Source organism: Bubalus kerabau, chromosome 5, assembly GCF_029407905.1.
Source record: "Bubalus kerabau isolate K-KA32 ecotype Philippines breed swamp buffalo chromosome 5, PCC_UOA_SB_1v2, whole genome shotgun sequence".
In the NCBI taxonomy this organism is placed as follows: domain Eukaryota; kingdom Metazoa; phylum Chordata; class Mammalia; order Artiodactyla; family Bovidae; genus Bubalus; species Bubalus kerabau.
In genome coordinates, this window is record NC_073628.1 from 109034934 (window position 1) to 109048805 (window position 13872).

General features: G+C 41.8%; 1 protein-coding gene across 2 annotated transcripts; it reads left to right on the forward strand.

Moving 5' to 3' along the window:
- The first annotated feature begins 8459 nt into the window (after window positions 1-8459).
- Window positions 8460-13031, forward strand: LOC129654031 (PRAME family member 20-like). 2 transcript variants are annotated; one of them, XR_008715347.1, is made up of 4 exons: window positions 8460-8571; window positions 9300-9610; window positions 10028-11096; window positions 11850-13031. XR_008715347.1 is itself a non-coding variant. In XM_055583638.1 (4 exons), exons 2-4 carry the CDS (start codon window positions 9324-9326, stop codon window positions 11893-11895), a joined length of 906 nt encoding a protein of 301 aa, XP_055439613.1. In that variant the 5' UTR covers window positions 8460-8571; window positions 9300-9323; the 3' UTR covers window positions 11896-13021. The 2 variants fall into 2 exon arrangements, 1 of the variants encoding a protein (XP_055439613.1); XM_055583638.1 differs by having other exon boundaries at window positions 10028-10600; window positions 11850-13021.
- The last annotated feature ends 841 nt before the right edge of the window (window positions 13032-13872 follow it).

Genomic DNA, 13872 nt, shown 5'->3' on the forward strand with positions numbered 1-13872 from the left:
TTCAACCAGTTAGTTTTTCAGTAGTTTATCAGATTCTAACTGTTGGTTCTAAACCCACATACAGATTTCTCAGAAGACAGGTAAGGTAGTCTGGTACTATCTCTTTCAGAATTTTCCATAGTTTGTTGTGATCCACACAGTCAAAAGCTTTAGTGCAGGCAATGAAGCAGAGTTCAGTTTGGTTCAGTCAGTCACTCAGTAGTGTCTGACTATTTGTGAACCCATGGACTGCAGCACACCAGGCTTCCCTGTCCATCACCAACACCCAGAGCTTGCTCAAACTCATGGCCATCGAGTCAGTGATGCCATCCAACCATCTCATCCTCTGTCGTCGCCTTCTCCTGTCTTCAATCTTTCCCACATCAGGGTATTTTCAAATAAGTCAGTTTTTTAAATCAGATGGCCAAAGTATTGGAGTTTCAGCTTCAGCATCAGTCCTTCGAATGAATATTCAGGACTGATTTCTTTTAGGATTGACTGGTTTGATCTCCTTGCAGTCCAAGGAATTCTCAAGAGTCTTCTCCAACACCACAGTTCAAAAGCGCCAATTCTTCAGCACTCAGCTTTCTTTATGGTCCAACGCTCATATCCATACATGACTACTGAAAAAATTATAGCTTTGACTAGACAGGCCTTTGTTGGCAAAGTAATGTCTCTGCTTTTTAATATGCTGTCTAGGTTTGTTATAGCTTTTCTTCCAAGGAGCAAGCATCTTTTAATTTCATGGCTGCAGTCACCATCTGCAGTGATTTTGGAGCCCAATAAAATAAAGTCTGTCACTATTGCCATTATTTCCCAATCTATTTGCCATGAAGGGATGGGACCAGATGCCATGATCTTTGTTTTTTGAATGTTGAGTTTTAAGCCGTCTTTTTCACTCTCCCTTTCCACTTTCATCAAGAGGCTCTTTAGTTCCTCTTCACTTTCTGCCATAATGGTGGTGTTATCTGCATATCTGAGGTTATTGGTATTTCTCCTGGCAATCTTGATTCCAGCTTGTGCTTCATCCAGCCTGGCATTTCACATGATGTATTCTGTATATAAGTTAAATAAGCAGGGTGACAATAAACAGCCTTGATGTACTCGTTTCCCAATTTGGAACCAGCAGAAGACTTTTTTCCTGAAACTCTCTTGCTTTCTCCATGATTCAATGAATGTTGGCAATTTGATCTCTGATTCCTCTGCCTCTTCGAAATCCAGCTTATATATACATCTGGAAGTTCAAGTACTGTTGAAGCATAACTTGAAGGATTTTGAACATTACCTTACTAGCATGTGAAACAAGTGTGATCGTATTAATGAAGTAGTTTGAACATTCTTCGGCATTGCCCTTCATTAGGACTGGAATGAAACCTGACCTTTTCCCATCCTGTGGCCTCTGATGAGTTTTCCACATTTGCTGGAATATTGAGTGCAGCCCTTTAACAGCATCACCTTTTAGGATTTTAAATAGCTCAGCTGTAATTCCATCACCTCCTCCTGCTTTGTTTGTTGTTATTCTTCGTATGGCCTGCTTGATTTCACACTCCAGGATTTCCAGGTCTAAGTGACCATACCATTTGTGGTAACCTGGGTCATTAAGGCCTTTTTTGTGTAGTTCTTGTGTGCATTCTTGCCATCTCTTCTTGATCTCTTCTGCTTCTGTTAGGTCCTTACCATTCTGTCTTTTATCATGCTCATCCTTGCATGAAATATTCCCTTGACACCTCCAATTTTCTTGAAAAGAGCTCTAGTCTTTCCCATTCTATTGTTTTCTTCTGCATAGTTCATTTAATAAGGCTTTCTCATCTCTTCTCTGTTCTCTGGAACTCTGCCTTCAGTTGTGCATATCTTTTCCTTTCTCCCTTGCCTTTGCTTCTCTTCTTTCCTCAACTAACTGCCAAACCTCTTCAGACAACCACTTTTCTTTCTTGCATTTGTTTTTCTTTGGGGTGGTTTTGGTCACTGGCTCTTGCACAATGTGGAAGTCTTTAACCAAGCTGTTTCATTCTCTGCTTCTCCGTGAAACAAACTCAAGGATTTCTGTTAGTTACCAGTTTCCATTAACTCCATGAGGCAGATTTCAATTCAGCAAGAGTGGAGCTCATGTAATCTTCACTTCCCAAACCCCATATAGATCCAGTGAAACCTCTGGAATATAATAAAGAATTTGTAAGACATAAGTTGAAATAATGAATGAAAGAATGATTCTTTTATTCATAGGAAATTTTATGTAAGAATAGATTACATTATAAAGTCATTTATGTGACCCGTGTTTTCCTTTAACCTGCTATGGACGGCATCACTTTTTATTGTGTTTTGTGTGAGTTGTCCAAAAACAAACAAAAACACACATACAAAAACATGAGTCTCCATATACTTTATGCCTTCTGCACAGTGTTTCTGTCCCATTCATTATGCCTTAGTTGACTCAATCTATGAAAACAACACAGAATATCATAGACCGGGTGGCTTAAATAAGGAAAATTTATTTCTTATAGTTCTGGAGGCTGGAAGCCTAAGATCAAGGAGGTAGCACAGTCTGGTTGTGGAGGGATCCAGGTTCCTAGTTTTGCCACATGGTGGTGGAATAAGGGGGACACAGGTCACTTCATTTACTTCTAAGGGCACTAAACCTATCTTGGGGCTTCACCTTCACCATCTCATTCCAAACTAGTTACAGCCTAAAGGCCAATGTCCAAATCCCATTATCCATCACCTTGGGGGTTAAGGCTTCTAGATATGAGTTTGTGGGGTGTAGAGGGGCATGTATAGGAAGTAGGACATGGAGAACACACATTTAGTTCATAGCAACCAATTAACATAAAGGACCAATCAACACTTCAATGAGCATCTTCTTCTCTTTGTTTCCCCTACACCCACACCCAAGCCTCCTGCAAACTACCACTGCTATGGTGACTCCTGTGACTGTCCCCCTCTGCGAGTGCCCAATAAGACTGTTCTTTCCAAGCCAGGGTGCAGGTTGAATTCTCTTCCTACTGTGTTTTCCTGCTCCTTTGTCTATCGACAATATCATCTCCATGCAACAACTGCAGAGAGCGAGAGAGCATTAATCAGATCATGGAAATCTTTCAAAGGCTCCTCTCCTCATTCCACACCCATGTGACCTGCCTGTGCCTTCTCTGCCCAGCATCAGTGACCTTCACCTATTCCTGAGTTGGCCACACGCTTCACTGCATCAGTGTTTGCACCATCCCCCTAGCATGGTCTCTTCAACTGAAAACATTCTCTGTTTAACCAAAATTTATTCAGACTCCTGAAACTTCCTCTACAAGTGTCCATGAACTTTGTTCTAAAATCAAGTTTGAACTAGAATTCTAAGCCAGTTCAGGGAGAATATTTACCCTTGATATCTGATCACCTCAAAAATTTGATCTAGAGGCTTCCTTGGTGACTCAGTGGTAAATAATCTGCCTGCCAATGCAGGAAACATGAGTTTAATCCCTGGTCCATAAAGGTACCCTGTGCCATGGGTCAACTCAGCCACAACTATTGAGCCTTTTCCAGGAGAGGCAATTACTAAGCCCTCATGCTGCAACTACTGAAGCCAGCATGCCCTAGAGCAAGAACTTCACAACAAGAAAAGCCTCTGCAATGAGAAGCCTGCGTCCTGCAGCTGAATAGTAGCCCCCACTCACCACAGCTAAAGAAAAGCCTTTGCAGCAACCAAGACTCAGTGTTGCTAAACAAACAAACAAACAAACAAAATCTGATCAAAATTCCTCACTGCCCACTCTTCGTATCTGATCATGCTGAGCTGTCTTCAACAAGAAATCTATTAGACTGGTACAACCAGAATGGGCTTCCCTCATAGCTCAGTTGGTAAAGAATTCGCCTGCAATGTGGGAGACCCTGGTTTGATTCCTGGGTTGGGAAGATCCACTGGAGAAGGGATAGGCTACCCACTCCAGTATTCTGGCCTAGAGAATTCCATGGACTGTATAGTCCATGAGGTCTCAGAGAGTCGGACATGACTAAGTGACTTTCACTTTCACAACCAGAAAACCGCCCAGATTTAATGCTTCCTCTCAGCAACTTATGAGCCAGGAAGCATAGTGCTTCTTGGCTTAAATTGCTGCCTGTATCTGCTGAATTGTGAATGAAGTCCATTTACATGATGGAAAATATTTTCCTCTATTGTCATAGTTCTGAATTAAATTTGCCTTTACCACTTACACCTGTGTCAGTCACTGATTTTTATTTTTGGCACAATTTCCCAGCAGATTACTGCTCAAGAGCAAAGGTCCTTCTGAATATCCCCGAGATTCCCACATATCTGAGAATGACCAACTTGGAGCTTGTCCACTGTTGTAGATTTCTATATCAGCTCAAGATGTTTCTTCATATAATTAGTTTCTTTTTAAAAGATTTAATTTTAAATCAGTTTAATTTCTACTGTATAGCAAACTGACTCAGTTTTACATATATATGCACACACATTATTTTGCATATTCTTTTCCATTATGCTTTATAACAGGATACTGAATATAGTTTCTTTTGCTGCACAGTAGAATCTTGTTGCTTACGCATCCTGAAGATGGTGACTTCAGCCATGAAATTAAAAGACGCTTGTTCCTTGGAAGCCCAGGAGGAGGGCATGGCAACTCACTCCAGTATTCTTGCCTTTAGAATCCCATTGACAGAAGAGCCTGTCAGGCTAGAGTTCATGGAGTTGCAAAGAGACAGACACAACTGTAACAACTTAGCACCCACGTTCCTTGGAAGAAAATCTATGATAAACCTAGACAGCATATTAAAAAACAGAGCCATTACTTTGCCTACGAAGATGTGTATAGTCAAAGCTATGGTTTTTTCAGTAGTCATGTATGGATGTGAGAGCTGGACCATAAAAAGGCTGAGTGCTGAAGAATTGATGCCTTCAAACTGTGGTGCTGGGGAAGACTCTTGAGAGTCCCTTGGGCAGCAAGAAGATCAAATCAGTCAATCCTAAAGGAAATCACCCCTGAATATTCATTGGAAAAACTGATGCTGAAGGTAAAGCTCCAATACTTTGGCCACCTGATGTGAAGAGCTGACTCATTTGCAAAGAGCCTGACTCTGGGAAAGATTGAAGTCAGGAGGAGAAGGAGACTACACAGAATGAGATGGTTGAGTAGCATCATTGACTCAATGGACATGAGTTTGAGCAAGCTCTGGGAGTGGTGGACAGGAAGGCCTGGAGCGCTGCAGTCCATGAGGTTGCAAAGATTCGGACACAACTGAGCAAGTGAACAACAACAACTGTATATGACAGTTTGAATCTGCCAATCCAAACCTTCCCTTCCCCATACCCCTCCCCATTGGCCACCACAAGTCTGTTCTCTATGCCTTTGATTCTGTTTCATTTTCATAGGTGGGTTCATTTGTGTCATATTTTTGACTCCATATATACGTGATAACATAGGGTATTTGTCTTTCATTTTTTCACTTACTTCATTAGTATGATAATCTCTAAGTTCGTCTTCATTACTGCAACCAGCAATAGTTTATTCTTTTTAATGGCTCAATAATATCACGTCTTCCTTATCCATTCTTCTGTCAATGGACATTTAGGTTGTTTCCATGTCTTGGGTATTTTAAATGATGCTGATATGAACCCAGGGGAGCACATATGTTTTTGAATTACAATTTTTTCTTCTGGGTATATGCCCAGGAGTGGGGTTGATGGATCACATGAGAATTCCATTTTTAGTTTTATGAGGAGCTTCCATACTGTTTTCCCTGGTGGCTGCACAATTTGCATTCCCACCAACAGTGTAAGAGGATTCCCTATTCTTCAGAGGCTCAAGGGCATTTATTAATTCGATTGCAAAACCAATACAATATTATAAAGTAATTAACCTCCAATTAAAATAAATAAATTTATATTAAAATTTTTTCACCATTAAAAAAAAATAAAGTCCCTTTTATTTATCATTGAACTGAAGGTGCTGGACTGCAAGGGGATGAAAGGTGAGCCTTTAAAACAATGTTCTTTTTAGATCTCATAGAAGCTTTGATCCCATAGAATCATCCCAATCTTAGACTTTGAAATTTCAAAATTTCTACTAACATCACATGAAGTCTCTCAGACAGTCCTTTCTAACATTTAGGTTTCCTGTCAGCTCTGGAGGAGACAGTGGTCCTTTTGGTACTGTCAGCTAAATATTCTCTGCAAGGAGATGGGAAGATCCCCCTGCTTGACAGTGACCTTGGTTCAACTGCCTACAAATGGGGAAAATATGAGTTAGGTTTAGGTTTTCTCTGAAGCTTATCTAAAGTGATGAATAAAAAGTGCCCACAAGGTTGCTCCCCAGTTTGTGTTCAAAATCAGAGATGCTTATGATTATCATTGTCACTAATCTCACTTGATTGTAAGTATTTATTGATGGCCTGGGATTTAATATGTCTATTGAGTAGAATCCAACTTAACCATGTTTTATGCAAAGACCATTCAAACCCATAGAAGAAACGGTGAATGAAATCTTCAGGAAAGTGACCAAAGGAGTGAACAACTTTCAAATAGTCATCATTAAGGTGGCCAGAGGTGTATAAGAATAGTTTGGGCATCAAATAAATGGGGTGGGAGAGAGGCAAGGAAATTTTTTTAAGCTGGGTTTCCCTTTTATGGGTACCATTATATTCAAAAGAAACTCTGTGTGATGCAGCCTCGGGTGAGAGTCCTCCCTGATTGTGGCACAACTTGAAACACCAGATTCTTGACCTTGGGACCACCAGGGAAGTTCCCAGAAAAGTATTGATCTTAATTAGCACATAAACACAATTTTCTTTCTGTACCTAATGGAGTCACCTTGACCAGACTCTGTATTGAACTTAGCTAAGTTTGAAGAAATAGTAACTGTCTAAATACACTTATAAAAAGGGTGGATTCATGTTGATGTGTGGCAGAACCAATACAATAAAGTAATTAGCCTCCAATTAAAATAAATAAATTTATTATACAGAATGAAGTGAGTCAAAGAAAAAGATAAATATCATATTCTAACACATATATACAGAATCTAGAAGAATGGTACTGAAGAACTTATTTGCAGGGCAGCAGTGGAGAAACAGACCTAGAGAATAGACTTATGGACATGGGGAGAGGGGAGGAGAGGGTGAGATGTATGGAAAGAGTAACATGGAAACTTACATCACCATATGAAACATATACAGCCAAAGGGAATTTGCTGTATGGCTCAAGAAACTCAAACAGGGGCTCTGTATCAACTTAGAGGGGTGGGATGGGGAGGGAGATGGGAGGGAAGTTCAAAAGGGAAGGGATATATGTATACCTGTGGCTGATTCATCTTGAAGTTTGACAGAAAACAATAAAATTCTTTAAAGCAATTATCCTTCAATTAAAAAAAAAGAAAAAAACAAGAGGGGGCCAATAAGATTATAGCTTGGCTTCCATGACTGCTGGAAAATGGTTCAGGCTGCTAGCCATCTGGAAGCTGTCCTCAGTGAGAAAAAAATCTTAAGAAAACCTCTTCTGATAGCACCTGCCCCTGGGTGACAATGTTATTTTCCAGTGACCCACATTTATTTTCCTTTGGTGCCACGCTCCCGAAGAGTCCACAGTGCCCACCATTAGTAACTGTCAGTCTTGGAAATGTCTGATCCCAGGACTCCACCTCTCCCTCTTCTCACATATTAGATTACATCTTTTAATGTTGTTTGCCGGACTGATCCCAAATTTCTAGAGGAAACACCCTCCAAGATGGCACTGTTCCCTGTGAGCCACCATATTTTCATTTCAAAATATCACCCAGAATAGCATCTTTAAATCTTCCTTTTTCTTAAAATAAAGGAGAAAAGGACATGCATTTTACACTGTTGGGATCATTCACAAGGTCCCTTTAGGAATCCCCAGTTCCAAACTCTCCTGATCCACTCTTACATCTCACTGAGATTTTGACCTGTGCACCTTAAGAGAAGGCTTGGCTTAAGGCTAAAACTAAACACATTCCGCAAAGCTTTTCCTTTGTTGCCTGCATAGGCTCACAATCTTCTATGTTTCCTACATAACACCTGAGTGACAAATTGATACAGGGACTTTTTTTATTACTTTTGTATCTTTTGGGAATATTTGGACTGTTTTCATGAAGCTGTGTTAATTCTGGGACATTCTGATAATTTTGACTGGGCCAAAGTTCCCCCAACAAAGTTGGTTTCAAGTTATTTTCTTTCTTGTTCAATGTCAGGAACCAATAAATTGTTCCATGATCAAACCCAGGGATATAATTGTCCATATTGGTGCATATCAACCAATGTTTGTGGAGTGAATCCATGTGTGAGTTCTTGATTCCCTGATCATTATTCTGTTTCCTGAATGTATATCTGATTCAGTCACCTAATGTGGAGAAAAATGAAGATCCAATCAAAATCAATACAATGGGCATTCTATAGTCTAATCAGGCATCCCTTTCTGATTTTGTTAGTAGTTGGACAGAGGGATGATGGGATTAGAAAGACCTGTAAAAGTCTCAGCCTCTAAAGAAAGGATGCAGAATCTTCTGACTGCTGAGTCACTGGCTGAGTCCTCCACAGGGCCTATGGTCTGAGCACCACGCCAACCACATCACGGTGGTAAGTTACTGTCAGGACTGTTCTCAGACATCTTCAGCTGACCTTAAGGGTGGCATGGAACTCAAAATGACACAGAGAGGTTTTGTGTTTTTTTAATTATTTCTCTTTAGATGATAATATTTCAGGTTTTCATTGTGCCTCTAATTGTATTTACCCTGAATCCCAATTATTTCGATTCATGCTGTAGCTGATACCATTTTCAGATAGCTTTACCATGATGATATTTTTTAATAAAAATATCTGTAAATTTATTTTTTGAAACGTAAAATACTTTTTTTTGTGTACACCTGACTTTCATGTAGGAGCATTTTTTTCAAATTTACTATTCGTTGTAACTGCAGTAACAGGATGGAGGCTGTGTTGCTCCACATGACAGTCGTATTCCCATAGACTAAATGATCATCTGGAAGTCTTCCCCAAATAAAGTTCGGAGTCAGCTTTCAGGCTCTTGGTAACCACTTCTCAGTGGGACATGAATTAGACAAAGAAGTGGATGTATCTGAATGTGCTAGTGGTTGAGATGCTTGTTACTGAAACCAGTAGGGAAAAAGCTACAGCTTTGTGCCCAATGAACCCACAGTATCAAAAGGAACAACTGAAGGGCTTCCACCCTTGCCAGTGCATAGATCTTGGCCCTGACTAGGTTCTTCTGAAGGGCTGGGAGACAGTCTATGGTGTGCTCACATTTGCCCTGAAATGGGTGCTTTGTTGCTGTGCATTTTCCACAGGATTCCTTTTGGCAAAGAGTCAGGATGACTGTCCCAACCCCACCCAGACTCCTGGACCTCAAAAGAACAAGCCTGCTGAGGGATGAGGACTCAGTCATTTCTGCTCTGGAGTTTCTACCTGCGGAGCTCTTCCCACCCCTCTTCGTGGAAGCATTCCAAGGGCGACACATTGAGACCCTGAAGGCCATGGTGCAAGCCTGGCCCTTTGTCCACCTGCTTCTGGGGGCCCTGATTGACCTGCCCCCTGTGGGGCCCCTACAAGCAGTGCTGGAAGCACTTGACGTCCTGCTTGCCCAGAAGGTTCCCTCAAGGTGAGCCTGACTTGGGGAACCTGGTAAAATCCTGGATGTCCTGGAGAAGACAGCTGGGGTGAGGGAATGTGGGTGCAAAGGGATGGACCAGAGGATTCTGAAGATGGAAATGAAGAAGGCTTGTCTCACTAAGGGAAATGCCTCTGGAAGCATAAGGGTGTCTGTAATGAACAGGAGCCTGAAATATCACTCCTCTTAGTGATCCTTAAAGTTACTAGAAGTGAAGATTCAGAAAGGACAAGAAATGAAAGCCAGATGGAAGAAAATGAGTCAGAGAGGGAAGAGGGCAAGACAGCAGGTGACATCAGTAATCTGAAGTTACAGCAGAGGAGAGCAGTGTGAGCTTAATTTTTGTGGCTATTTTTTCTTTCTGGGTGGATTTTAATGCATCTCTACCAATCTCCTTTTTCTCTATAGGAGGTGCAACCTGCGGGTGCTAGATTTGTGGGACACCGGTCATAAATTCTGGAGCATGTGGTCTGGAGCCAACAATCGTGGATGCACAAGCTCAGGAAGAACACCAGTGATTGAACCCAGCTCAATAACAAAGCAGCACTTGGTGCCATTGAGGGTTTTCACAGACCTTTCCCTGAAAAAAAGGACCCCGAATAACTTCCTCACCTACCTTCTCCGGTGGGTGGAGCAGAGAAAAGCTTCCATACATCTGTGCTGTAAGAAGCTGAAGATCTTTTCAATGTCAATGGACAATATCGTGAAGGTCCTGAGCGTGGTGCAGCTGGACTGTATCCAGGAGGTGCACGTGAGTTGCACCTGGAGTCTGTCCACCCTGGCCACATTTGCTCCTTTCCTGGGCCACATGAGTAATCTGCGAAGACTCTTTCTCTTCCCTATCCACGTGTCTGCCTTCAGGAAGCACAAGCAGGATCACGTTGTGCAAATTACCTCCCAGTTCCTGAGGCTGGGCCACCTCTGGGATCTTCATCTGGACTTTCCCTCCTTTCTTGAAGGCTGCCTGGACCAGATGCCCAGGTGAGTGTGCACCACTGTCTGGGTAACACTGAACATAATATTAAAATGTCAAAGTCACTGTCACCTGAAGGGTGGTGTCCCATGACCATGGAAATAAAGATTGTGTGCTAAACTGTTATAGTGGCTCTTGAAAGGGACACCTTGCTGTGAAGGTACAGATTATTGACTGGGATGTTTGGATCTGGCCCTGGAGGGTTTGTAATTTCTTCATTCAGCAAAGGTGCTTATGTTCAAATGACTTCAAGGTAGAGGAAATAAAGGGGACTCTGTTGGGGAATCACATCAGAGCAGAGCATTTCTGAAGAGAAGCTCTATGTTCACCAGGATTGCGGCCACAATGAGCTTGTCTTAAACTATCTGTCTGTATAACTTGTTTTTTGTGCTCCAAACAAGGTAATTAATATAAGGGAAAATGATGATTCTGGAGATTATGTTGATCCAGCTGAGCCAAATGGATAATAAAAAGTGATGGAAAGTTTGTAGATGATCCAGGAAGGTAAGTGAGCCCATTAGCCTGGCATCACATTTGATGTTGTAGAATCTTGTGTAAGTGTATTCTTTATGAATTTCTCTCTAGGTCCACACCTGGCCAAAGATATAGGCATCTGGAGCCCAAAGTTGGACTGAAGGAATCCCTAGATGAAATAATTTTTTATTTCATTCACCTAGCAATAAAATTCAGTGACGACCACCCTTGATCGAGGCTCTGTGTCAGGCTCTCCTCTGAGCATGTTCTACTGCATTCCATTATACTCATTCATCCTTATAAGGAAGTGGAGTATGTTGTATTCTGCTTGATAGATGAGGGAGAGAACTTTCAAGATTCTATGAATTGACTCAATCACATAGTGAAGGTAACAGGACTGAGCCTAGATTGAGACTGGGCAATCAGTGTATTGACCCTCATCAGATGGTCAGACTTCACTCTTGCCCTGAGGAAACCATTCACCTATCACATGTAGCCACCATGGGGCTTCCCAGGTGGCACAAGTAGTAAAGAACCCGCCTGCCAGTGCAGGAGACACAAGAGACTTGGATTGGATTCCTGGGTCAGGAAGGTACCCTGGAGAAGGAAACAACAACCCACTCCAGTATTCTTGCCTGGAAAATGCCATGGACAGAAGAGCCTGGTGGGCTACAGTCCACAGTGTTGCCAAGAGTCAGACTCGGCTTAGCAACTGAGTACCACACCACCATGTAGCCACCTGGCACCCAGTTTCCAAGAACTAATTGTTTGGTTTCTCCCCAGGTGCCTGAAGACCACCTTGCACAACCTCTCAATAACCAACTGCTGACTTACGGAATCAGACTTGATCCACTTGTCCCAGTGCCTGAACATCTGTCAGCTAAAAAGCCTGGAAATTGTTGGTGTCAACATGAATGATTTTAGTCCTGAACTGCTCCAAGTTCTGCTGGAGAAAGTTGCAGCCACCATCCAGGAACTGTACTTAGACCAATGTGGGATCATGGACTCCCAGTTTGAGGCCATCCTGCCTGCCCTAAACCGTTGCTCCCCGCTCAGTTCCTTCAGCCTATGTGGGAACCTTCTCTCCATGGCTGTCATAGAGAAGATGCTGCGACACACTGCTGGGCTGCCCTGTTTAAGTCAGGAGAGTTACAGCCCTCAGGGTGCCCCCTGGAAGGCAGACTTGCTCACCTTCGGACTCAGCTGTTAGAGATTCTGAGAGACTTAGGCCAGCACAGGATCATCAGGATTTTCCTAAGTCCCTGTCCTCACAATGGTGATGACTTACATCGTCATGTGGAGCCCATTATATATAGCTATAGTACCCCTGCCTAGATGGTTGTCTCTATGAAAAGCTTTCTTCTGGGCACTTGGAAACAGAAATCTAGGACATGTGTATTTCATAACATGAAAATCTATGGTTTCAGACATCAGCTCAATGTGAATGGGCAAAGAAAAGATGATCCAGTGGAAGTTCAAGATTGTAGGGGGAAATGTAGACTCTGGAAAATGATGGGGACTTTCAATGACATGGGTTAAATAGCACAAGAATACGGAATGTAATTTTCTGAGTATACTTGTGATGTACATGTTGACATTATCCTTTGATGCATGATTGTAAAGAAATGCTCAGAAATAAAGAAATCTTCAGTATATATGGACTGGTGCCCTCCAGGATACAGAATCATTTTCTCTGTTTTCACCTCAAGATCTTTAGTTACAGATGAAAGAAAATGCACTGAATTATCCATGATCTGAAACCTTACTATTCCCACTAGTTCTCCATTCTGACTTGGATTCAGCATTTATACAAAGCTACCAAAGAATTATAGTTCACCTAAGCTGCTTTAGCAGCCAGCACAGGGAGGGGCAGGGGGAACTCAAAGGAAAGAGTCCAGTCCTCTATCTAGAGATAGACATTCTGAGCCTCCAGACTCCTAGGTTACCTGCTGGTACATGAGACCAGGTGACATGAACTAACGTGGCGAGCAGGACTGTAGGTTTTAGCATGCTATAAACATCTGCTCATTTAGTACATGTTCATTTAGTACAAATATTTGTGCTGTGATTTATATGAATAAGATCCATCTTTCAAAATTGTAAAAAAAGTTGAGTACTTAAAAAAATGCATGAAAGGCCCCATGGATTGTAACCTGCCAGACTCCTCTGCCCATGGAATTCTCCGTGCAAGAATACTAGAGTGTGTAGCCATTCCCTTCTTCAGGGGTTCTTCCCCACCCAGAGCCTGGTGGGTCCTCTGGGGTCCCATACAGTTGGACACGACTGAGTGATTAACATGAGGAAATAAGTGAGAAAACTGTTTTTTTTTTTAAATAAATTATAATACTAGGTAGTTCTCTGACTAATGCACGTGGATAATTTTTTTAAATGCTTAAGTTCATTTGGAGCCACCAAAGAAAATAAATTATTTTAATGATCATTCAAAAAGAACAGTTTCTTCTTTAAAAACTAGTTAGAATAGGGACCTCCATGCTAGTCCAGTGGCTAAGACTCCGTGTTCCCAATGAAGGGGCCCCGATTGGATCCCTGGGCAGGGAATTAGATCCCGCATGCTGCAACTAAGGGTTCCCGTGCTGCAACTAAAGATGGATCCTGCATGCCACAGTGGAGTTGGATGGACTGTCCCGAACGCCACAACCAGACCTGGAGCAGCCAAATAAATACATGAATGAATAAATGTTTTTTTTTTTAATTAAATAAGTCAAATAAAATCTGAGCCACATGATTCCAATAACTTTAAAAAATATTTAGAATAGCAAAATTTCAGAGCTGGAAGAATTACAAT